The sequence below is a fragment of the Eleutherodactylus coqui genome, chromosome 1 (genome assembly GCF_035609145.1).
Source record: "Eleutherodactylus coqui strain aEleCoq1 chromosome 1, aEleCoq1.hap1, whole genome shotgun sequence".
NCBI lineage: Eukaryota > Metazoa > Chordata > Amphibia > Anura > Eleutherodactylidae > Eleutherodactylus > Eleutherodactylus coqui.
Window position 1 is genome coordinate 387,430,518 of NC_089837.1, and position 25,190 is coordinate 387,455,707.

The 25,190-nt window shown below is 44.4% G+C and overlaps 1 protein-coding gene across 1 annotated transcript in view; it reads right to left on the reverse strand.

Moving 5' to 3' along the window:
* Positions 1–1,391: 1,391 nt before the first annotated feature.
* The window catches only part of GRK1 (G protein-coupled receptor kinase 1), a 68,680-nt gene continuing 44,881 nt past the window's right edge, over positions 1,392–25,190 (reverse strand). Inside the window, exons 5-7 of the mRNA XM_066592892.1 lie at positions 12,340–12,464; positions 4,884–5,085; positions 1,392–1,666 (exon numbers count right to left, since the gene is read on the reverse strand). Of these exons, the coding sequence (XP_066448989.1) occupies positions 1,392–1,666; positions 4,884–5,085; positions 12,340–12,464 (602 nt within the window). The remainder of the gene's footprint in view (positions 1,667–4,883; positions 5,086–12,339; positions 12,465–25,190) is intronic.

Below are 25,190 nucleotides of genomic sequence, written 5' to 3' on the forward strand. Positions count from 1 at the left end.
ATTCGAATTAATGGCATCCAGCCGCAATACAAGGCTATGCAACGTAGATTGCCATGCCTAGTATACAATGAAGAGGCTGCAGCACTGGCTATAGTGTTACAGTCCTTTCAAACAGCTGATTAGCGGGGGTGACAGTAGTTGGATACCCACTGATATGATAATGATGATCTATCACACGGATAGGTCATCAATATAAAAATACTGGAAAACCACTTTAGTAAAAAATATCTTACTATTTTACGTCTTCAGCTACTATGCAGATCTATGTTTCTCCATCGTTATAGACTACAAACAATCCCCGTAGCTCCCAAGTTGCAGAAACAGTGTAGCTCCATGTGCTATGCTGTTTCTTTAACACTCATTCACTTCTATGGGAATGGAATCAGAAACAGCACAAAACAGCCAGTAAGGCCCCTTTCACACCTGCCTTGTATGTCTGTTGTTCGGCTCCAATTTCAGAGCCAAGCAACTAAAATACTTGAACCACCAAATTCAACGCAGGCTAGTCAGTGGTGCCAGACAGATCCCACTGACTAAAATGGGGTCCATCTGGCTACAGGCATGCTGGATGAAATTTTCCTGGATAATATAGCGCAGTATCAATAGAGCAATAGTGTAGCATGCCAAAAAGCCTGATGAAGGGTCGATAATAACCACCTGAAAGCTTGCTGTAACATCATGTATTTTTGTTAGCTATTAAAAGGTATCATATCTACAAGACTACTTGGTTTCTCTCAAGGAGAACAATCACACTTTGCTCTACTGGCTAACACCATACCAAACCTTTTTTCGTTAGATCTGCACCAGAAACTCTGAAAGGACCCTACAGTGCTGATATGAATGATGCCTTAGGCTGTTTCTGTAATTATGGTTGCCTCTAGCCATTGCAGCTATGATTGACTCAGATAGGAATCCCCTTTTATGCAGGAATTCCCTCAGCAAAATTACCATGTAATCAAATTTATATCTGTATCTTGTTCATATGTTTAGAAAAAAACTTTTTCAACAGTCCCATGTCCAATCAATACATCAAGTCCAAGACATTCAGTGCTGGCAAAATCCAAGTTCAAAAAGTCATTTTATAACAACAAAAACACCTCCCTTTATGAGCCTGAGATAATGTGCATGATACATTTATCATAGAGGGCTTCATTGTAGGTGCTGGTAATTGTATCTCTGGTCCATATAGAGTCCTGTTTCCAATTATTATATGTGGTGAATTCTTTAAGGGGATGGGGAGGGGCAATTATATTTGCACTTATGTCATTTACATATTTAAGTGCTTCATAGTTCAGAATACTTCAACAGCCTAGTGTGAAGTTCTTAAAATACAGAGAAAAAGATTAGATAAATAATATTTTTGCATATCTGGAGAAAGTGGGAAACTTTTTTTATGCAATTCGACATACTCCAGACTTAGCGCTGTCATTTGCAGTGGAATTGTGGCCGACGTCATTCAATTCTGCATTCAGTTCCTCATAGATTCCAGTTTCAATCATTTCTTCTTGCCATGGTATAGGAATGTTGCCAGAAGCAAATTCATCAAAGAATTCCTTATCACTATCCTCAAGGTTGATTCCTTTCACTGTTGAAAATGCTCCTACATCCTGAATATCCTTAGCATACACTGTTTTGGAGTCAGGGGCAAATGGTGGAGGAAGAATACCTGTTGGATTAAACAAAACAAAGAACTGTGAATTCATAGAGAATTACATACTAACGGAAGTAAAGGGAAAAACCATATCCCAAAATACACTATAATACTCCCATTTTCCACAAGAAAAAGTTCTGAACATTGTATGATGAGTGTTAAGGGGTGTTCCCACAGCACTATGACAGAAGCCCTGAACAGAAGCAAATGGAAACCATTCACTTGCGTTGTGAAATCAATACCACTTTGGTGTCTGTTTTACGAGATTTCCGTTCATTTCAATTTTATTTGGAGTGAAGTATAGCATAGTTGGCTACATTATTCTATAATCCAAATATAACAGAAACAAACGGAACTCTTGTAAAACAGACACCAAAATGGTGTTCATTTCACAATGCAAGTGATTGGTTGAATTTGTTTCCATTCAGGACTTTGGTCATAGTGCTGCTTTCTGCACCCGTGATGGAACCCCTTGACGTAATCACACAATGTACTGAAAATAGAAAACTTGAACATGTAACAGGGCAAGGGCAAATACAGTCATCATTTGCTGTAGATTTAAGCTCTTCTAGAGTCATAGATGTAAAATAGGACAGATTCTTAAGTCAAAATACTAATGACCACCTGTCTGTGAGTGAGTTATGTCATGTGATCAATCACCTGGGCTCAGAGCTCCACCCCTGATCACATGAGCAGATTACGAGCAGACTACATTCCCTACAAACACCCGCGGCCTCAGTTGCTATAGAATACTAATGCTTAGAATTGAATAATCGAGTTGAAACCCCTTTCATTTACTTCCTTAGGACCTAAAGAATGGTTGTGGAAAATTTCAAGTTTGTACAACACCGGAAAGTTTGGGAATTAGTGGCGAGTCAGTCAGTCAGTGAGGGCTTTCCCCTTTATATATATTATCTGCTTTGTAATTGCCAGAATATTCTACTTTATGTTTCCAAGATTTCAGTTAGTTAAAATAAAGATAGTATCAAAAACAAAAATGCATTTTCCAAGTGTAAGGTAAAGGAAATGTGTCACCTGGTGCAAGAACCGAGTCACGACTGACTCCTAGGGTGACATAAATGAATTTTGCAAGTGTAAGGTAAAGGTAAAGTCCCCTGGTATATTATACATTTTATGTATTCATCTCCAAGACTAAGATTTAGTTAGGAGAAGGTAAATTATGAATAGGGGTTGATGTGTTGTATTTTTTCCCATGGAACCATAAGTAAAACCAAACACATAGACTCAAATTCATTCTTAAAACCTGACATAGAATAAGCCCAGATAGGTGGCTGTACATTACTAGCAGTGGTATGTCCGCATAGTTTAGTATTACACACCCTTCAAACATGTTAGATTTATTCTTAAATTTAGCTTGAAAGCATGGGGTCATTTGTTCTTTCCATTAGGGGTCAGTTGATTATAAGCCTTGGAATGCATCATGAGATGTCCACACTGTAATTACATAATGGTTAAAATTTTCTATTTCTAACAACCTAAAGGGGTTGTACAGTTATGATATCTTTTTAAGAACATGCTTGATAAAGATCAGAAACAGGATCGAAACGTCGCAACTTTTTCACTGAGGAATAAAGAATGGTTTTATTTTAAAGATGACCCTGGGAGTGCTGATCTATCTCTTCAATTGTAATCTTTTAAGAACAAGGACACAGGTGTTAAAATAACAAATCCAGTGGTACTTACCTATCCTCAGCCCAGCGATCCAGTGCTGCAGCACTGCGCTCCACCTGGTCTTTGTGTAGAAATGGCTACCATGACCGCTGCACCCAATCAGAGGTTGCAGAGCCCCGATGCCGTTCTCCTGGCATATCTGCTCAAATGCTGGAAGCCATATTGCCAGGAGAATGGCATCTGACCACTGTGGCCTCTGTCACAATTCATCAGCCAGTAGACAAGTAACGCACACGCTAAGTCACTACAGATGAGCGAGCACACTGCTCATCTCGAGTAACTGCCGTCTCCTCCGAGAATGCTCGGGGGGGTGAGCGGGGGGCGGTGGAGAAAAGCGGAGGGGAGCAGGGCGAGAGTGAGAGATATCTCTCTCTCCCCCCCCCCCCCCCCCCTCCGCTACACCCCGGCTCCGGCTGCTCACCCCTGCCACCCCCCGAGCATGCTCGGAGGAGAAGGCAGTTACTCGAGATGAGCGAGGCTCGCTTGAGTAACTGACCTTACCGAGCGTGCTAGCTCATCTCTAGTCACTATACATCATCATTGACTATAGTCACTCATGACTAAAATGGGAATAGCTATCTGTATGCCACAGCCAGAAGTGGATAGGGTTACAAAAATATCTGAACTGGCTTTTCTATGCTGGTCCATAACTATACTAGAAATGAATGGGAGTTCCGAAAACAGCATAGCACAGCAATCTATTCTGTCTGTAACTTTTGAGATGTAGAAACAGCATAATTCACTGTACTATGTTATTTCTGCAACTCCCATTTACGTCTATGGGAAATAGTGTAGAACATCCAGCTTGGCTATTTCCGTAATCTGGACTACCTTTGGCTGCAGCAATCCTGGTTTGAGCCATGATGATTGAGATGGGAATAACCCTTTAAGGGGATTTGTATAATGAAAAATTCAACACATTTTATATATATAAAGTATCAATTCAGTATTCATTCCCCGTGTTTTCAATTCATCTTGATCATGTGATAGACACACAGATTACAGTTATAGTTTCAAGTCTCAGAACTGTGTCTTCCGATGAATACAGTGCCTCTGTCTTCATCACATGACCAGGGCAAATTTTTTACTCTTTGGACTAAACAAGGAAGGCTCATATTGAATGATGGCAAACAGAGATTATGAATGTGAAAGGGAATGTATCTCCAATATTTTTTTTGTTTATTAATATCAGTATATTTAACATATGTTTTTTCTCATCTGTTTTTATTTTCTGATACTTTTTGGTCTATTCTCTGTACATGACTATGGAGGTAGCCATCTTGCAGTAGCTTCTGGTCCGCTATGTTGACAGCATTAACAGACATGTTTTGTAGTTGCCATATGTAACCTGTAGTCTGGAAATGACTTATTAACTTCTGTGGGAGAGATGAATACTGAAAAGAGACCTCAACAGAACAGCCTGTTATGGAGGTCAGTGTGAAAACGGCAAGATTTCAGATTTTATTTTACTGTTATACCAGTTTTGGGGTGATTTTCACATTATGCTTCAGATATGCATATATGAAGATATAAGACATACCAGCTTCAAGTTTCCTCCAATTTATAGGATTGAAGAAAGGAACTGCTCGCAGATCATTACAAGTTCCATCTCTAAATCCCATACGTTTCTTAACGTCTTTTTCCAGTAAGGCTTCGCAGAAGGATTTGCAGTCCTTACTGAACTTTTCTGTGTATGTTACTGGATCATTAAGAATTCTGTTCTTTAAGTCCTTATTCTCTACCTAAAACATAAAAGCACAAAATAAAAAGTATTATTCATATTTTTCATATGTATTCAATTTGCAGAACTGGGAATTGTTCCACAATTCTTTTCCTTGGAGAAAAAATATGCTATTAAGATATACTAGAAATTCTTGTCTTTTTCAGATTTCAAATAAACAGATAAATGAGTACTGACAAGAGGTACTTGAATGTTAATCATTTCCCCGATTATAGATGGGCCACAACTGGAATGGTTGGAAAAAGAGAGACATAACTGAAATTTTACAACAGATTGGAATATAAAAATAAAGTAACTTGGCAGACATACATTTTCATAACCAGGTGTATATTTTGCAGTTCACCACAAGAGGGCAATGTAGTCCTTTGTAAGGGAATCAAGGTCACCTAAATCTCGATTTCTAAATGTTAAACAAGCATACAGTACTTGACTCCAACTAAACAACCAGAGTAAAGGCTCATGCACACGTACACATACTCAGTCTGTGTGACATCCATGCATTTCATAGACGGCAAACGGACCTATAATAGCAAAATAACCCAAAAGACACAGGCTTTTTTTTCACATGGACTACAATGGTTCACGTGTAACAAATTGCAGAATGTCCTATTATGATCTGTGTAATGGCTGGAATCAGAAATGCTATCTTTTTTTCTTAGGGAGAGCACCTAGACGGTAAGTGAGGAGACGCAAAAGGCCATTCATGCTCCTCTAGGTAATATGCAGATAAGGGAGGGAGATTGAATAATACCTCCACAGTGCCACCTATTGGAAGGCAGCATTCCTTCAAGACAAAGTTAGACTCTTTATACAAGCCTTGTAACAATGACTCTTACTAGGCTTGTATAAAGAGTTTGGCTTTGGCTTGAAGGAATGCTGCCTTCCAATGGGTGGTACTGTGGAGGTATTATTCCATCTCCATTATTTGCATGGACTGAAATCAGACATGCAATGTCCATTGCCCAGGGGTCTCGCACAGCACACGGATGTGTGTCCATACGCTGTGCAATGTGAATTGTGTCCAAGAATGTAGGCACAGCTCGCATATGCCCATGTGAATATACCCTAAGGATGTTATTACATGAAAGCATTTTCTGCCGTTAAACGTAGGCGGAGCTCCAGTGCCTGTACTCCTTATCCTGTTTGATTTGACGAGTCCAGATGCTGGACAGAATCTGTGTTTCTTCGCCTGCATTTTGCAGTAGAGAGACACAGCATGTAAGAGCAGCCTCAGGCCAGTTTCATATGGGTGATAAAATCGCACAAGATTTGTGCGTTGCGAGATGTACAAATCTTGCACAAATATGAACCCCATACATTTGAATGGGTTCATACACATGAGCGATGTTTTCCCGCATGGCACCAAAGCATGTTCTACCTTCTTGCGATATCGCCCATTGTTTGCCGCGCTGGCCCTATTGAAAGCAATGGGAAAACTCTGTGATCCTCTGGCGCAGGTGTGACAGAAGCAGTAGGGAATTCCTTCATCCCTGCGGGGAATCCCTTAAGACACGGCAGGGATATCCCTTCAGCCGCGAAGGGGGTGAAGGGATTTCCTGCGGGAAAAAAGGAATCCCCTGCCGCTGCTGTCACAGAGGATGGCCGCTGCTGTCACAGTGGGATGAAGGGATTCCCCACTGTGATGCGATTCTGTTTTTACATGAAAACACTTCACATCCATGGGGCTTTCACATGGCGGAAAGTGCGATATTGGGCCATGATTCACGGCCTGATATTGCCCTTGCCTATGTGAAACTAGTCTTAGGGCAAAAGCACATTAGCACATACGCTAATGCGCTCTCTGCTATGGAGCGTATTAGTGCATGAATCGGGGTGGTTTTTTTTTTGGACTATTCAAATTCCGCGCTAGTACATGTGCGTTTGAAAGAAGAAAAGAAGAGAGAAGATAGGTCCTGCACTATCTTTCTCAAACGTAGTATTAATGAGCGAGAATTCTGATAATGGAAACGTCCTGTTATGCGTCCGTGATTGGGACTAAAATCTGTTTAAACCCTAAAAGTGAGGATCAGTGTAAAGAGATCGATATACTAATATAGCGTACAATGTACTATAGATATACTATTGGCGAGCAGAGCTTTTACACTAAGTAAGAACAAAAGTCTGCAACTTATTTCATACAGACACATGTTCATATTTTATATAGCACCTAAAGGGGCCTTTCAAATAGGATGGAATACTAAGCACCAAAATCTACTAACGTGATAATAGTAAAGTTTAAGGAATATTCTTGGTGAAATTTAAATTTATCAACGCAAAACTATTATAAAAAAGTTATGAATTTTGGTGCAAGACTCTTCACACAATAAATTGTAACTTTTTAATCTCTAGGACACACACCCTACTTTTTTAGAAAGTGGGTGGCTGCCTGCAATCCAACCAATTTACTATCATGCCAGAAATGTACTCCAGCTTCTAACTGGCACACATTAAATTTTTTGGTACATGTATGGCCTAAGATACACTGAGGCCGCTTTCACATGGCTGACAAAATCAAGGGAGATTTGTGCGTTGCGAGACGCACAAATATCACACAAATATGAACCCCATTCAAAAAAATTGGGCCATATATATGAGCAATTTTTTTCCCGCATCGCATCACAATGCGGGAAAAAATTGTGGCATGTCCCTCGGAAAGCATCGCCCATTCTTTTCAGTGGGACAGTAAAATGCATTGCACGGCAACCTCTTCTGTCCTTACCTTCCCTGGGGGCATAGTTTTACCAGACAGCTCTTGTGCTTTTTTTAGCCGGCACCGTCTGCAGTTACCAGGCTGAAAATATTTTGATCATATGCAGCCTTTTGTCACATCTAGAAAAGGCAGCAAACGTTTAAAAGCCCCCGACCTGAGAATGCGCATTTATCAGCTTTACTATATCAGCAAGACTACGGTGATGCCAAATATGTATAGTGCATTTTTTATGGTGATTTACTACTTCTACAAAGTAATAGCATACTTCATTGAAAAAAATAAAAAATTTTGTCTCTAAATTCCAAGCGCCAGAACTTCTTTATTTTTACTGATGTAGCTGTTTGTGAGCTCGTATTTTGCAGTAATTCGTAATTCTAGTTCTTTTTTTTTAATAAAACCTTATTGGGGTACATATAAGTGAATGATTTACATTTATTATCTTTGGGTGGGATTGATTTACAATAAGCAATTGTTCCATTGTTTTTTTGTATTTTTTTATGCCATTCACCATCTGCTTTAAATAAGTTAACTTTATTATACAGGTTATTGCAATTGCAGTGATACTAAACCACTTTTTATGGAAAAAATGGTTTTAACTTTTCCTACCATGAATTTCTATTTGAATACATTTTATTAAACTTTAATTATACTTTTTAGTCCTCCTAGGGAATTTTATAGTGTAATCTGTTTATCATTTTTATGTATAATGCTGTCACCGATGGAGTGACAGAGGGACTCACCTTCCTGTATACAACCACGTAGATGCCACAACATCTAGAGGGTTAACAGGATTGTATCAGATTAGCAAAACATATCCACTTTCTTACAAGAACAGCACCACTGTTGTAAGAGTGGTGTTGTTCTTGTCAGAATCCATGGTTTTTAAATCTGATATAAACCCTTTAAGGCAGCAGTGCGGTCTTCTAGTGTCTTCCCTTATTATTATACATAGTAAAATTCAATATCATTAAAGGGATTCTGTCATTAAAAAGAAAAATTCTATACTTACCTATTCCTGCCGTCAGTCTACTTGCTAGATATTCACCACCCCTGTCTTCCCTGTCTCCTGCAGTGAGGGGGACATCACGTCACCTCCAGCTGGCTGATTCCTCGCCTTCCTGTGAGGTTGCATACACTGGTTGGCAGTCTTCTTCCTGCCAGCCAATGTACATTACGTCATAGCTCACAGGCCAGCAGGGGGAGTGCCGATCTACTTCAGAGACTGCTTATGCGAGCTGCCTCTGAAATAGATCAGAATTCCTTCCTAGACAGTGAATGCTACAGCACAGGGACGTGACCTTCACTGACCTGGCCGGAAAAGAATGTGAGAAATGCAGCCTTCATAACAAGCCGGCTGGCTTGCGGTGAGGTGACTCCAGGCACTGCAGAAGCTCAGTGAGGAGAAGATGTGGTAAGGAGACAGAGGGGAGAGGAATAGGTGAGTATAGAATTTTTTTTTATGACAAAACCCCTTTAATATAGTGCATGCATTTCTACAAGTGCTGGAGTGCACACATGTTGATGTTGTGTGTGTCATCTTCTCCACTTCCCTGCAGGAACTCTTTGTAATAAGCCCCATCAGCCCCTCTATTGCTCTTCCTCCATGACAGGCTACGTATTTTCAAAGCCAGTAGACCTCGAAAGCAGCTCCCTTTTTCCTCCCTCTGCCTTATCTCCCTCAATAGTTCCATGAACAACCTCCTACTTGCTTCCAAAGAAGGAGTGTGGTCTTTTATTCATCTGCTCCCTTTCGTTTGCCACTTCTATCCATCACAGTAGGACCTGTGACACACTGATAGTGGAGTGGGGGGACATCACACTGAACTTGCTTCCCCATGTCTATTTGGCAAAGTTATAGGCTGCTGTGGAAAGAGTTTCTGTGCGTGGTTTGACAGCACAGTTCCTGTCCCTGTGTTGTGGAAGCTCATGATTGTTCCAAGGACAACTACCAGATAGCTTATTTGTTATTCATGCTTTTGCTAGAAAAATAAAATCTGGATTCTGAGCAGAGTCTGCTGGCACTGTCATCCTTTGCTAGATGGATGCATGCTGTCTTAGCCATGCCTGGGAGTAGGCTGGAGGTGTGGTTTTCTATTCACTCTGCCAGTTTTTCAGGTGCCGAGTGGCTATATATTCTCATCCCTCCTGGTGCTCAGTGCTGCTTATTCCGTTCCAGAGTGGAGAACTTGGGAGTTTGGAGCTCTCCTGTGCTGGGTGTTTTTTCTACTTGCAGGTAAGTTGCTGCAGGTTCTTTTTCAGTTGTATTGTTGCTTTTCATTTCTGTTTTTGCTTTGCGTGTCGGTTTATCTCTCCAGGGGTTCCTATAGGGACAGCCAGGGCCCAGAAAGAAGCCCGTGGGGCCGCCTTTTATCGAGGTGATGACCCCGCTTCAGGCAGGGACCCATCACCTCCCTGCTAGGTTAGGGCCAGGCTTCCTTCCCTCTCTCTGGAGTGGTGCTACCGTCCCGCATAGTGTGGTGTGTGGCTTTTTCTATCTGTGTGTACGTTCCCTGTTGCCGTGCTGAGTGTAGTACTTTTGTGTTGCACGGGCTTATAATCTGGGCTACATATTTCAGCTGTGGTGCACACTGCTCTTCAGTGCATAAGTCTATCTTCTAGTAGTCGTGAACATCACCCTGCGTCCATGCTAAGTGTGGTGCTTGTGAGCCGCAGGCAATTATTAAGTGAACACACACTATTCCACTATCATTCAGAACTCTACAGATACAAAATTTTCTCCCGAAGTTAGAAAATTCCAAATTCATTGCTGAACCTGGAAGCGCTACACCGCACAAGTCAAGAATGCTTGAAACGTGACCCAGTGTTATGTATGTACTGTAAGAAGCGGTGATGTACTTCCCAGTCCTTGCACAAAGTTATTCTCTATCGCTAAAGGCTCATGCCCATGGGCATATGCATAAAATGCTGCATGGATTAAGCAATGTTTTACTGTGTGGGAGCTGGTGTTAAGTCGGCTATGGCTGTGTATGGCAGAGATAGTGCCCTGCACATGACAGCGTGTATCCCATGCACACTGTCATGCACAGTCTGACTTGTTTCTTTCTTTTTTTTACTTAATTCCCCACTTTTTATCATAGTGGCGTTGTATATGTATCATCGCCCATATGCAATGTATTGTATATGGACAGCGTTGCATATACAACCCATACAAAAGAATAGGGCTCACGCTGCGTGATACACAGTGCAATAGAGTATCTGCAATCTTTTTCGCGCCTAGTTACCCGCAATGTGAATGAATCAAAGAAAATCCATGTACTTTCATTGACTACATGGGTGTGCATTGAGTGCATAATACATGGTGAAATCACACTTGTGGACATGAGCCTTGAGGCCTTAGTCACACGGGCGTTTTTTCACGCGATTTGCGCATCGCATGACGGATGCGCATGCGCAAATCGCGTGACCGGCGCCCAAAAATCGGCCCAAAAATCGCCCGAAAATCTGCTCCTAGCCGCGTTTCATTAGAAACGGGCCGGAGCTGTCCAGCGCATTGCATTCAATGGAGACGGCAATACAGCGGCTCCATTGAATGCAAGCGCTGCGGGCGAGTGTGGGATGAATTGTCGGGAAGGGGTTAAATATATAACCCCTTTCCTGCAATGCATCCTGAAAAGTGAAAAAATAAAAAAAATGTATGTACTTACCTGCTTCCGGCAGCTGGAGATCCCGGCGGCCGTCCTGCAGTGGGTGTGAAGGGGGTGTGACTCAGGCTTGCCCCTGATTGGCTCAGCGCTGAGCCAATGAGAAGCAAGTCTCAGTCACACCCATTCATGAATTCATGAATGGGTGTGACTGAGATCAGCCTCTGATTGGCTCAGGCTGAGCCAATCAGGGGCAAGCCTGAGTCACACCCCCTTCACACCCACTGCAGGACGGCCGCGGGGATCTCAGGCTGCCAGGAGCAGGTGAGTACATCCTTTTTTTTTATTTTTTCACTTTTCAGGATGCATTGCAGGAAAGGGGTTATATATTTAACCCCTTCCCGACAATTAACCCCGCGCACGCCGGCAGCCCATTGCTTTCAATGGAGCGGCTGTATTGCCGCTCCATTGAATTCAATGGGCAAACATCGTTCTTCTCTGCCACAGCTGTTCCAGCTGTGGCAGAGAAGAATGATTTGTCTTCTATATGTTCTCATTGGGGTCGGCGCTGCTGCCGCCGGCCCCATTGAGCGCATATAGAGAAGAGAACAGGAATCGCAGATCGCAGATAGGTGCGATCTGCGATTTCTGTTCTCTAATTTATCGGACGAGCGCATAAAAAGCGCTCATGTGTCCGATACCATTGCAAAGCAATGGTTTTAAAAAATCGCCGGACGCATGCGCATGCGCAAATCGCGGCAATAAACGCCCGTCTGACTGAGCCCTGAGGCTGTAATGGTTGAGACTGTGATCCACAATACGCCATTCATTCCCAGTTAACATATTTTTGTTATAATGAAAAGTATCGTGCGTAGGTTAAAATACTGAAATACTAGATAATACTGAACATATTAGATATTTTGCTATTTTAATATTTAGTCACCTTTTCTCCTCTTGATCTGAACGGACCACGTGCGGCAATCATTTCATATAAAGTTACACCCAAAGAGAAGTAGTCCACAGAGTAATCATATTCCTCTCCATTTAGCAGCTCAGGAGCCATGAATCCTGGAAAACATGTATTTCAATCCATGTATGAAAACATCTGAATATCATTTAGTAAACAGATTGTAATATACTATTATTGCATTAAAAAGTAATTCAACTTTTGATCTTTTTTTCTTCAAATCTTTGTTAATTAAGATTTCATGTTCTAATTTATAATTTAAAAAACATAACAACCAGAAGAGCTATATATTAACAAAAGAGTAGTACAAAATAAGATGACTTGTAGTATAGAACAAATGAGCATTATGAGAGCATACCGCTGACATACCTATTATAACATATGGGAAGACATATTATAAAACAAAATGCCCAGGGGCACAAAGAACCATCAACAAAGACAGCACAAACCATAGAAGGTCAATAGACTCTACCCCACACAGCAATAAACTGCCTCTAGTATCTTTTTCTCACGCCATTAGTTGCTTAAATCGATATAGCTCATCAATTTTTTAAAACCACTCTTGAATAGTAGAACAATAGAACAAACAAATATAAGAAATTTGGAATATAACTTAGAGAAAATGCCTCTTTCTCCACTTATCAGGCTCCTTTCCTTCCCCTGGTGCAATGATCATTCCCTCTGCATGAACTGAGGAAATCTGTACACAGAAGTCAATACATACAGAGCTCAGGTAACAGTCTATAGAGACAAGTCAGGGGGGGGCACTTCTAGAGGCAGGGAGACTCACACAAAGAAGTGGCTGCAAACTTTAATAAGGCTGTTTTCACAAGGCCGAAAAAATTGTGCATTGTAAAATGCACAATTCTCGCACAACTATGAACCCCATTCTTTTGAATGGGATCATACACATGAGTGATTCTTTTTCAATGGGGCCGGCAGCAGCATTGCACTATATGCTAGGTGCACATGGTGCGATGGGATGCAAGGTTTCCCTATTGAAAACAAAGGGAAAAACTCCGCGATCCTCTACTTCTCTACTTCCCCAAAGTGATGCGAGGCAGTTTGGATATTAAAACGACTCATATCCATGAGTAAATCACATGTTGGCGAGCGCAATATCGGTCTGCGATTCCCTGCCCAATATCGGTTTGCCGTGTGAAGTTAGCCTAAGTGTTATCCCTCACCTACCCTGTTTCCCTGAAAATAAGACATAGCATGATTTTCCAGAATTTTTGAGGATGCAAAATGATTTTTCAGGCTTTTTGAGGATGCTTGAAATATAAGCCCTACTCCAAAATTAAGCCCTGCTAACAGTTAATTTAAAAAAGTCAATTTCAATAGTGTCCAGGCAGCTATACAAGTAAAAAAGTTAAATCTTTTTGAACAAAAATTAATATAAGACACTGTCTTATTTTCGGGGAAACGCGGTAGTTCTACATTCACATCTGCACTTCTGTATAATGCTCTGCAGTTGCTTGTAAGGGAACACTACTAAAAAAAATGAAAAGTAGAATCTTTTCTCTGTCTATGTGATATGTATAGTATGTGCATCACAGCCAGTAGTCTACACCCCCTGCTGGAGCTGAGTTCAAGGAAAACTGACAGTTACAAGTTGAGTACGATAAGTATATAGTCTGATAGGATGAACTGTCATCTTGCTCATTATAAGTGAATGACAGAAGCCTCTGATTAACAGCAGTAACTGTAATAGGAGTTTCTGTCCCCCCTGTGAAGAGCTGATGTGGCACAGTCTAATCAGTTTCATCACACAGGAATTAAGCTCACTGAGAGGCCTTGTTCACATAAGGTGGATTTGCTGTGTGTTTTCTATCTTGACTCTCCGCACAGAAAATCTACTGCATTTACAGTAGCAAAAAAAGGGATAGAATTTTCCAAATCTTGCCCACATGCTGCATAAAGAATCAGCACTAAATCCTCCCAAAATTGACCCCTGAGTGGATTTTTGGATCTGCAGCATCTCAATTACAGCAGTGGATTTGCAATGTTTAGTCCGCCTATTCAAATGATGGGGTGAATTCTGCACCAAAATCTGCATCAAACATACAGATGTTTGATGCAGAGTAGTTTTGCATCAGAATGTCCACTGTGGACGGTCTGCAACAAATTCCACCTTGTGTGAACATAGCCAAAAAATGACTTCCACTCAATTCTACAGTTCTTCTCAGACAGTCACAATAAGATCTCCTGACCCACCTAAGGGTTCCTGCACACTTGCATTTTTCTTGCGTGTTTTTTCTACGCGATATCACTGCGTTTTTTCATGCGATTGTCAATGGGACTTTCTAATGTTAAAAACACATCGCAAGTTGGTGCTTTGCAATTTTTGGGTGATGTGTTTTTAACATTAAAAAGTCCCATTGACAATCGTGTGAAAAAAACGCAGCGATATCGCATGAAAAAACGAGCAAGAAAAGCGCAAGTGGGTATTCACCCTAAAGAGAAGGATTTACACGGTAATACTAGTTGACGCATATATACTGGGTACTAGTTATATAATGAATGAAAAGAAAAATTCACCAGCGTGATCATTTTAGGTTTTACCTTGTTAGTCATTACCTTGTTCATAACTTATATGGTATGCGTCAAAAGTTTCGGGCATTTAGAAAAATGTAGCTCAAGGATATATGATGCAAAGTGTCAAGAGGCTAGGATAGTGGTGGCCTACCTAACAGATTGTGAAGGTCCATCTTTAATATGTCAACTTCCATAATTACATATCTAAAAATACTGCATATTTGTGAATCATGAGTTTAATAAGGGTAATTACACAAGTGGAAAAACAGATTATCTGCATATAACCAGGAACCAGAACAAGCTTATTTTTATTCTACTCCCTACTAAAGCATGATGCTAGGCTCTGAAACTATATGACTTAGAAATTACATCAAGTTAAATCCATATTACTGGCACTAAGTCAGGCTAAACAATTTTTTTCTGGGATTGCTTTGTATGCTTCTGTACTGCAGTTTATTATACCCTTCAGTTTTACACTGACAGGCAGGCAACCTATCCAACAGGGCCTAATAGGCTTCCATAAAAGGTAGACCCAGAGGCCACTGTTAAGCCTTTGGCTACCATGGCATTTATTGGCACCCAATTGCTTTTGGGGAGGGACAATGCAATAAGTAGGCAGTCTTCTCCGTTTGTCAACCACTTAGATGTCATGCTCACTATTAACAATGTCATTTAAAAGGTTAAACTGCCAGGAATAGAGTTATCTCTGATCCTGGTCATTGCAGCAGAGTGTCAGCTGCAATATGCTGTGCTGCTGATGTTGTAGGCTCAACTCCTGATGTATATGGCATTTTCACAAACTGAGATATGGTGGTTTCTGAGAATTTCTTGGTAGGACTCCATGCATATTCATTACAGGTCATAAAGGATGTAAATCATTTAAAAAGCTAAGTATTTTTGTAAACTGAAATAATATTGTCAGCAACCCTTTTTTCTTCCTCAAGCATTTTCAAAAAACATTAAAGGGGTTGCCAGTTTCATATAAATACTAGAGATGAGCGAACGTACTCGTCTGAGCTTGATGCTCGGGCGAATATTAGCGTGTTCGGGATGCTCGTTACTCGTAACGAGCACCACGCGGTGTTCGGGTTACTTTCACTTTCCTCTGTGAGACGTTAGCGCGCTTTTCTGGCCAATTGAAAGACAGGGAAGGCATTACAACTTCCTCCTGTGTTGTTCCAGCCCTATACCACCCCCCTGCTGTGAGTGGCTGGGGAGATCAGATGTCACCCGAGTATAAAAATCGGCCCCTCCCGCGGCTCGCCACACATGCCTTGTGAGTTAGCTGAGGGAAAGTGCTGTTCTATTGGAGTTGCTGTAGGGAGAGTGTTTGTAGTGAGTGTAGGCTTCAAGAACCCCAACAATCCTTCTTAGGGCCACATCTACGTGTGTGCAGGCTGCTGTTAGCAGTGGAGAAATTTTTTTTTTTCCTCAAAATCGGCAGTGCAGAGCATTGCACCCGGCATTAGGGACAGAAGTGGTGCTTAGGCAGGGAGAGTGTTAGGAGTGAGTGTAGGCTTCAAGAACCTCAACGGTCCTTTCTAGGGCAACATTTAACCATGTGGAGTACTGTGCAGGCTGCTGTTAGCTGTGTTGCTTTTTTTTTTTTTTCTCAAAATCGGCGGTGCAGAGCATTGCACCCTGCATTGATACTACAGGCACAGAATTGTGTAGGCAGGGCCACAACACAGTTATTAGTCATTGAATAGGCACAGTGGGCCTTTCCTTTTAAACAAAAGGGAAAAAAGTATATTTGCCCTGCCTCTGTCAGTCCTAAGGGCTCTGTGTACGTGTGTGCTGCGTGGAGAACGTAAAAAAATCAGACGCAACCAGCTACGGTTGAGTGCAGGCTTGTGCCAATTTCTTTCCTGCCTGGGAAATACCTGCTCTGCCACAGTTAATAACTCTGCAACAGTAAAGTTCTGTGACACTTTTGCAGGGCCGCAACACAGTTATATTAGTCATTGAATAGGCACAGTGGGCCTTTCCTTTTAAACAAAAGGGAAAAAAGTATATTTGCCCTGCCTCTGACAGCCGTCAGGGCTCTGGGTACGTGTGTGCTGCGTGGAGAACGTAAAAAAATCAGACGCAACCAGCTACGGTTGAGTGCAGGCTTGCGCCAATTTCTTTCCTGCCTGGGAAATACCTGCTCTGCCACAGTTAATAACTCTGCAACAGTAAAGTTCTGTGACACTTTTGCAGGGCCGCAACACAGTTATATTAGTCATTGAATAGGCACAGTGGGCCTTTCCTTTTAAACAAAAGGGAAAAAAGTATATTTGCCCTGCCTCTGACAGCCGTCAGGGCTCTGTGTACGTGTGTGCTGCGTGGAGAACTAAAAAAATCAGACGCAACCAGCTACGGTTGAGTGCAGGCTTGTGCCAATTTCTTTCCTGCCTGGGAAATACCTGCTCTGCCACAGTTAATAACTCTGCAACAGTAAAGTTCTGTGACACTTTTGCAGGGCCGCAATACAGTTATATTAGTCATTGAATAGGCACAGTGGGCCTTTCCTTTTAAACAAAAGGGAAAAAAGTATATTTGCCCTGCCTCTGACAGCCGTCAGGGCTCTGGGTACGTGTGTGCTGCGTGGAGAACGTAAAAAAATCAGACGCAACCAGCTACGATTGAGTGCAGGCTTGCGCCAATTTCTTTCCTGCCTGGGAAATACCTGCTCTGCCACAGTTAATAACTCTGCAACAGTAAAGTTCTGTGACACTTTTGCAGGGCCGCAACACAGTTATTAAACTTATTATTCATTCACTAGAGGCAGTGGGCCTTTCCTTTTTTTAAAAAGTTAAAAAATTATATTTGGCCTGCAGGCTTGCGCCAATTTATTTCCTGCCTGTGAAATCAAATCACTGGTAATACAGCATGCTGAGGGGTAGGGGTAGGCCTAGAGGACGTGGACATGGCCGAGGACGCGGAGGGCCAAGTAAGGGTGTGGGCACAGGCCGAGCTCCTGATCCAGGTGTGTCACAGCCGACTGCTGTGCGATTAGGAGAGAGGCACGTTTCTGGCGTCCCCACATTCATCGCCCAATTAATGGGTCCACGCGGGAGACCTTTATTAGAAAATGAGCAGTGTGAGCAGGTCCTGTCCTGGATGGCAGAAAGTGCTTCCAGCAACCTATCGTCCAGCCACAGTTCTGCGCCGTCCACTGCTGCAAATCCGAATCCTCTGTCTGCTGCTCCTCCTTCCTCCCAGCCTCCTCACTCCACTACAATGACACATGCTCAAGAGCGGGAAGACTCCCAGGAACTGTTCTCAGGCCCCTGCTCAGATTGGGCAGCAGTGGTTCCTCTCCCACCAGAGGACTTTATCGTCACTGATGCACAACCATTCGAAAGTTCCCGGGGTCCGGGGGATGAGGCTGGGGACTTCCGCCAACTGTCTCAAGAACTTTCTGTGGGTGAGGAGGACGATGACGATGAGACACAGTTGTCTTGCAGTGAGGTAGTAGTAAGGGCAGTAAGTCCGAGGGAGGAGCGCACAGAGGATTTGGAGGAAGAGCAGCAGGACGATGAGGTGACTGACCCCACCTGGTGTGCAACGCCTACACAGGACAGGTCTTCAGAGGGGGAGGCACGGGCAGCAGCAGGGCAGGTTGCAAGAGGCAGTGCGGTGTCCAGGGGTAGAGGCAGGGCCAGACTGAATAATCCACCAACTGTTTCCCAAAGCGCCCCCTCGCGCCATGCCACCCTGCAGAGGCCGAGGTGCTCAAAGGTCTGGCAGTTTTTCACAGAGACGCCTGAGGACCGACGAACAGTGGTGTGCAACCTTTGTCGCGCCAAGATCAGCCGGGGAGCCACCACCAACAGCCTCACCACCACCAGCATGCACAGACATATGATGGCCAAGCACCCCACAAGGTGGGACGAAGGCCGTTCACCGCCTCCGGTTTGCACCGCTGCCTCTCCCCCTGTGCCCCAACCTGCCACTGAGATACAACCCCCCTCTCAGGACACAGGCACAACCGTCTCATGGCCTGCACCCACACCCTCACCTCCGCTGTCCTCGGCCCCATCCACCAATGTCTCGCACCGCACAGTCCAGCCGTCGCTAGCGCAAGTGTTGGAGCGCAAGCGCAAGTACGCCGCCACGCACCCGCACGCTCAATCGTTAACCGTCCACATCGCCAAATTTATCAGCCTTGAGATGCTGCCGTATAGGGTTGTGGAAACGGAGGCTTTCAAAGCTATGATGGCGGCGGCCCCGCGCTACTCAGTTCCCAGTCGCCACTACTTTTCCCGATGTGCCGTCCCAGCCCTGCACGACCACGTCTCCCGCAACATTGTACGCGCCCTCACCAATGCGGTTAGTGGCAAGGTCCACTTAACTACGGACACGTGGACAAGCACAGGCGGGCAGGGCCACTACATCTCCCTGACGGCACATTGGGTGAATTTAGTGGAGGCTGGGACAGAGTCAGAGCCTGGGACCGCTCACGTCCTACCCACCCCCAGAATTTGCGGGCCCCAGCTCGGTGGTGGTATGTTCGGCGGTGTATGCTTCGTCCACTAAAGCACCCTCCTTCTCCTCCTCCTCCTCAACCTCTGTCTCGCAATCTAGATGTGTCAGCAGCAGCAGGACGTCGCCAGCAGTCGGTGTCGCGCGGCGTGGCAGCACAGCGGTGGGCAAGCGTCAGCAGGCCGTGCTGAAACTACTCAGCTTAGGAGATAGGAGGCACACGGCCTACGAACTGCTGCAGGGTCTGACAGAGCAGACCGACCGTTGGCTTGCGCCGCTGAGCCTCCAACCGGGCATGGTCGTGTGTGACAACGGCCGTAACCTGGTGGCGGCTCTGCAGCTCGGCAGCCTCACGCACATGCCATGCCTGGCCCACGTCTTTAATTTGGTGGTTCAGCGCTTTCTGAAAAGCTACCCACGCTTGTCAGACCTGCTCTTAAAGGTGCGCCGGCTCTGCGCACATTTCCGCAAGTCCCACACGGACGCTGCCACCCTGCGCACCCTGCAACATCGCTTTAATCTGCCAGTGCACCGACTGCTGTGCGATGTGCCCACACGGTGGAACTCTACGCTCCACATGTTGGCTAGGCTCTATGAGCAGCGTAGAGCTATCGTGGAATACCAACTCCAACATGGGCGGCGCAGTGGGAGTCAGCCTCCTCAATTCTTTTCAGAAGAGTGGGCCTGGTTGGCAGACATCTGCCAGGTCCTTCGAAACTTTGAGCAGTCTACCCAGGTGGTGAGCGGCGATGCTGCAATCATTAGCGTCACCATTCCTCTGCTATGCATCTTGAGAAGTTCCCTGCAAACCATAAAGGCAGCCACTTTGCGCTCGGAAACAGAGCCGGGGGAAGACAGTATGTCGCTGGATAGTCAGAGCACCCTCCTGTCTATATCTCAGCGCATTGAGGAGGAGGAGGAGCATGAGGAGGATGAGGAGGAGGGGGAAGAGACAGCTTGGGCCACTGCTGACGGTACCCATGCTGCTTGCCTGTCATCATTTCAGCATGTATGGCCTGAGGAGGAGGAGGAGGAGGAGGAGGATCCTGAAAGTGATCTTCCTAGTGTGGACAGCCATGTGTTGCGTACAGGTACCCTGGCACACATGGCTGACTTCATGTTAGGATGCCTTTCTCGTGACCCTCGCGTTACACGCATTCTGGCCACTACGGATTACTGGGTGTACACACTGCTCGACCCACGCTATAAGGAGAACCTTCCCACTCTCATTCCCGAAGAGGAAAGGGGTTCGAGAGTGTTGCTATACCACAGGACCCTGGCGGACAAGCTGATGGTAAAATTCCCATCCGACAGTGCTAGTGGCAGAAGGCGCATTTCCGAGGGCCAGGTAGCAGGGGAGGTGCGGAGATCGAGCAGCATGTACAGCCCAGACAGTGCAACAGTCTTTAAGGGTCTGGACAGCTTTATGGCTCCCCAGCAAGACTGTGTCACCGCTCCCCAGTCAAGGCTGAGTCGGCGGGAGCACTGTAAAAGGATGGTGAGGGAGTACGTAGCCGATCGCACGACCGTCCTCCGTGACGCCTCTGCCACCTACAACTACAGGGTGTCGAAGCTGGACACGTGGCCTGAACTAGCGCTGTATGCCCTGGAGGTGCTTGCTTGTCCTGCGGCTAGCGTCTTGTCGGAGAGGGTGTTTAGTGCGGCTGGGGGAATCATCACAGATAAGCGTACCCGCCTGTCAACCGACAGTGCCGACAGGCTAACACTCATCAAGATGAACAAAGCCTGGATTTCCCCAGACTTCTCTTCTCCACCAGCGGACAGCAGCGATACGTAAGCAATACGTAGGCTGCACCCGCGGATGGAAGCTACGTTCTCTCTCACCATCCAAAACGGGGACATTTCTGCTTCATCAATCTGTGTCTAATATTCCTCCTCCTCCTCCTGCTCCTCCTCCTGAAACCTCACGTAATCACGCTGAACGGGCAATTTTTCTTAGGGCCACAAGGCTCACTCATCTAATTTTTCTAAACAATTTTTATATGTTTCAATGCTATTAAAAGCGTTGAAACTTTAACTTGAACCAATTTTTCGTTAAACTGGGCTGCCTCCAGGCCTAGTTACCACTTAAGCCACATTAACCAAAGCGATTAATGGGTTTCACCTGCCCTCTTGGTTGGCCAGGGCCAATTTTTCTGATGTACATTAGTACAGTTGATACAGCAATTTTTGTGGGCCCTCGCCTACAGTGTAATCAAATGAATTTTTAGCCCACCTGCATTACAGCTGACGTTACATCCGCTGTGTTGGGCAATGCAATGGGATATATTTATGTACCGCCGGTGGCTTCCTGGCACCCACCCATGCTGTGGGTCCACAGAGAATTATAAATGCATCTGTTTCCACATCTAAAGAACCCCAGTCAGACTGGGGCATGCAGTGTGGGCCGAAGCCCACCTGCATTAAGCACGACATTACTACCTCAGCTGTGTTGGGCACTGCAATGGGATATTTCTATGTACCGCCGGTGGCTTCCTGGCACCCACCCATGGCGTGGGTCCACAGGGAATTATAAATGCATCTGTTTCCACTTGTAAAGAACCCCAGTCAGACTGGGGCATGCAGTGTGGGCCGAAGCCCACCTGCATTAAGCACGACATTACTACCTCAGCTGTGTTGGGCAATGCAATGGGATATTTCTATGTACCGCCGGTGGGTTCCAGGGAGCCACCCATGCTGTGGGTCCACAGGGAATTATAAATGCATCTGTTTCCACTTGGAAAGAACCCCAGTCTGACTGGGGCATGCAGTGTGGGCCGAAGCCCACCTGCATTAAGCACGACATTACTACCTCAGCTGTGTTGGGCAATGCAATGGGATATTTCTATGTACCGCCGGTGGCTTCCTGGCACCCACCCATGCTGTGGGTCCACAGGGAATTATAAATGCATCTGTTTCCACTTGTAAAGAACCCCAGTCTGACTGGGGCATGCAGTGTGGGCCGAAGCCCACCTGCATTAAGCACGACATTACTACCTCAGCTGTGTTGGGCAATGCAATGGGATATTTTTGTGTATCGCCGGTGGGTTCCAGGGAGCCACCCATGCTGTCGGTCGACAGTGACTTCACAATAGGGAGTTGTACCTGCCTGTGTCTATGAATTAAAAAGCCCGGTCTGACTGGGGCATGCAGAGACACCTTGACAGAATGAATAGTGTGTGGCACATAGGTTCCCCATTGCTATGCCCCCGTGTGCAGCTCCTGATGGCGGTGGCACAGGATTCTATTTCTCATTGCTTCTGTACAGCATTGTGGGCTATCGCCCCGCCCCTTTTAAAGAGGGTCGCTGCCTAGCCGTGCCAACCCTCTGCAGTGTGTGCCTGCGGTTCCTCGTCATGGCAGACGCACTTCTAAATAGACATGAGGGTGGTGTGGCATGAGGGCAGCTGAAGGCTGCGCAGGGACACTTTGGTGTGCGCTGTGGGGGGGAGGGGGGGCGGTTGGGCAGCACGTAACCCAGGAGAAGTGGCAGTGGAGTGTCATGCAGGCAGTGATTGTGCTTTGTTGGAGGTAGTGTGGTGCTTAGCAAAGGTATGCCATGCTAATGAGGGCTTTTCAGAAGTAAAAGTTTTTGGGAGGGGGGGGGCCCACTCTTGCCGCTATTGTGGCTTAATAGTGGGACCTGGGAACTTGAGATGCAGCCCAACATGTAGCCCCTCGCCTGCCCTATCCGTTGCTGTGTCATTCCCATCACTTTCTTGAATTGCCCAGATTTTCACACAAGGAAACCTTAGCGAGCATCGGCGAAATACAAAAATGCTCCGGTCGCCCATTGACTTCAATGGGGTTCGTTACTCGAAACGAACCCTTGAGCATCGCGAAAAGTTCGTCCCGAGTAACGAGCACCCGAACAATTTGGTGCTCGCTCATCTCTAATAGTGAACTTAATTTACACTAGATAAATACCAGAGACAGAGGGTAAGAGGGCACAGACATGTTGGGATCAATAGCATTTAGATAAATAGCAATAAGGGATGACCATAACAGTAAATAATTAGTCCAGTGACAAGGAATGTTCCCAGGAAGCGGGAGCATTCTGGGGGGCTGAATTCTGGTGTTCTTCCCTTCATAAATCCGGAACACCATACACAATAGAATGCCACAAAATGTAGCGATTTCTGATGCATCCATGAGGGTCCACTTGTGGGGTTTTGCAAAACTGGAATTGGGGTTTTCTCTGATTAAATTTCGGGCATATGAATTAGTTTGGGTAACAATGTGGGAAATAATACCTAAACCCTTAGTGACCAAGCCTGTTTGCGATTTAATGACCAGGCCAAATTTTGGAAATCTGACATGTGTCACTTTAACATAAAATAACTCTGTAAAGGTTTTGCATATCCAAGTGATTCTGAGATTGTTTTTTCGACACATATTGTACTTCTTTTAGGTGGTAAAAATAGACCAATAGAATTTGTGTATATTTATTAAAAGAGCCAAAATTGGAAAACTTTTTTAAAATTTTCATTTTTTCACATTTTCAACTGCAATATCTCAAATATATGCAAACATACTGTGCACATTTTTGATGAGATATATATTTCCATCTATTTACTTTATTCTGGAAGCACATTGGGAAAACTTCCGTTTTTTTAACCATTAATTATTAACATTTTGAGGAACATTTTGTTTTCCTGCACCAAGCCAAGTTTGCAAAAACTCATAGGTATCAGAATGATAGATACCCCCACAAATGACCCCATTTTAAAACATACACATTTTAATTTTTTTCACTGAGGGGTGTCATGAGTATTTTGACCCCAAAGTTTCTTTTCAGGTATTAATGCAATTTAGAGAAAAAATAATATTTCATATTTTTGGAAATATGTCATTTCAAGAGACAGCATTTTTTTTTATAGTGCACATGAAAATGAGGATTTGCACCCCAAAATGGATACCCCTGTTTGTCCTGTGTTCAGAAACATATATTCTGTGGCCCTAATCTTATCTCTTTGCACAATGGGGCCCAAAAACGAAAGGAGCAACTGGTAGCTTTCAGAACAGAAATTTTGATTTAAGGTGTTTTAGGCCCCATTGCCTACTTGTAGAGCCCTTAAGCGGCCAAAATGACAAGAGAGCCCATACAAATGACTCCATTTTGAAAACTAGACCCCTTAATGAATTCATCTAGGGGTGTACTGTGTATTTTGACCCCACAGTTTTTGAATGAATCTAAGCAAAGCAGAAGGAAAAAAATACAATTTCCATTTGTGTTCCATTTTAAAAACAGTCTTACGAATGAAGACTCATACTCATTGTGGCCATAATCTTATGTCCGTATGCACAACGGGGGCCAAACCGAAAGGAGCATTAAACTTCAACTGTTTTTTAACTTTTACGTGATCGCCATTATCTATTGTATAACAGCGATCATGTGACCAAAGAGCGCTCACCATGGTCCTCGGTCACTGCTCCAGGCTTTCGGCTACCTCTAGTAGCCAGGAGCAAGCAGATTTTAAATTTCCCATGTCCTACCCAGCTTCTGCGCTTGCGTCCACCATTTTGGCACCGGGCGCATGCGCTGAAGCTGGGGAAAGGCTCGAAGATAAGGATCCCATCAGGGGGACATCGCAGGAGGCCTTAGGTAAGTAATTTCACCTCCCCTCATGGTTTGGATTAGTGATGGGAGGTAAAACTTTAGCTTTTTTTACGTGTAATAGCCAGGAGCAGGGAGATTTTAAATTACTCTGGCAATCCATGGCTTTTGTGCATGCGTCTGCCATTGTGGCGACGGGCGTGTGCCTTAGGTACGTAATTTCATCTCCCCTTACGGATATGATCCAAGAGGGGAGATGAGG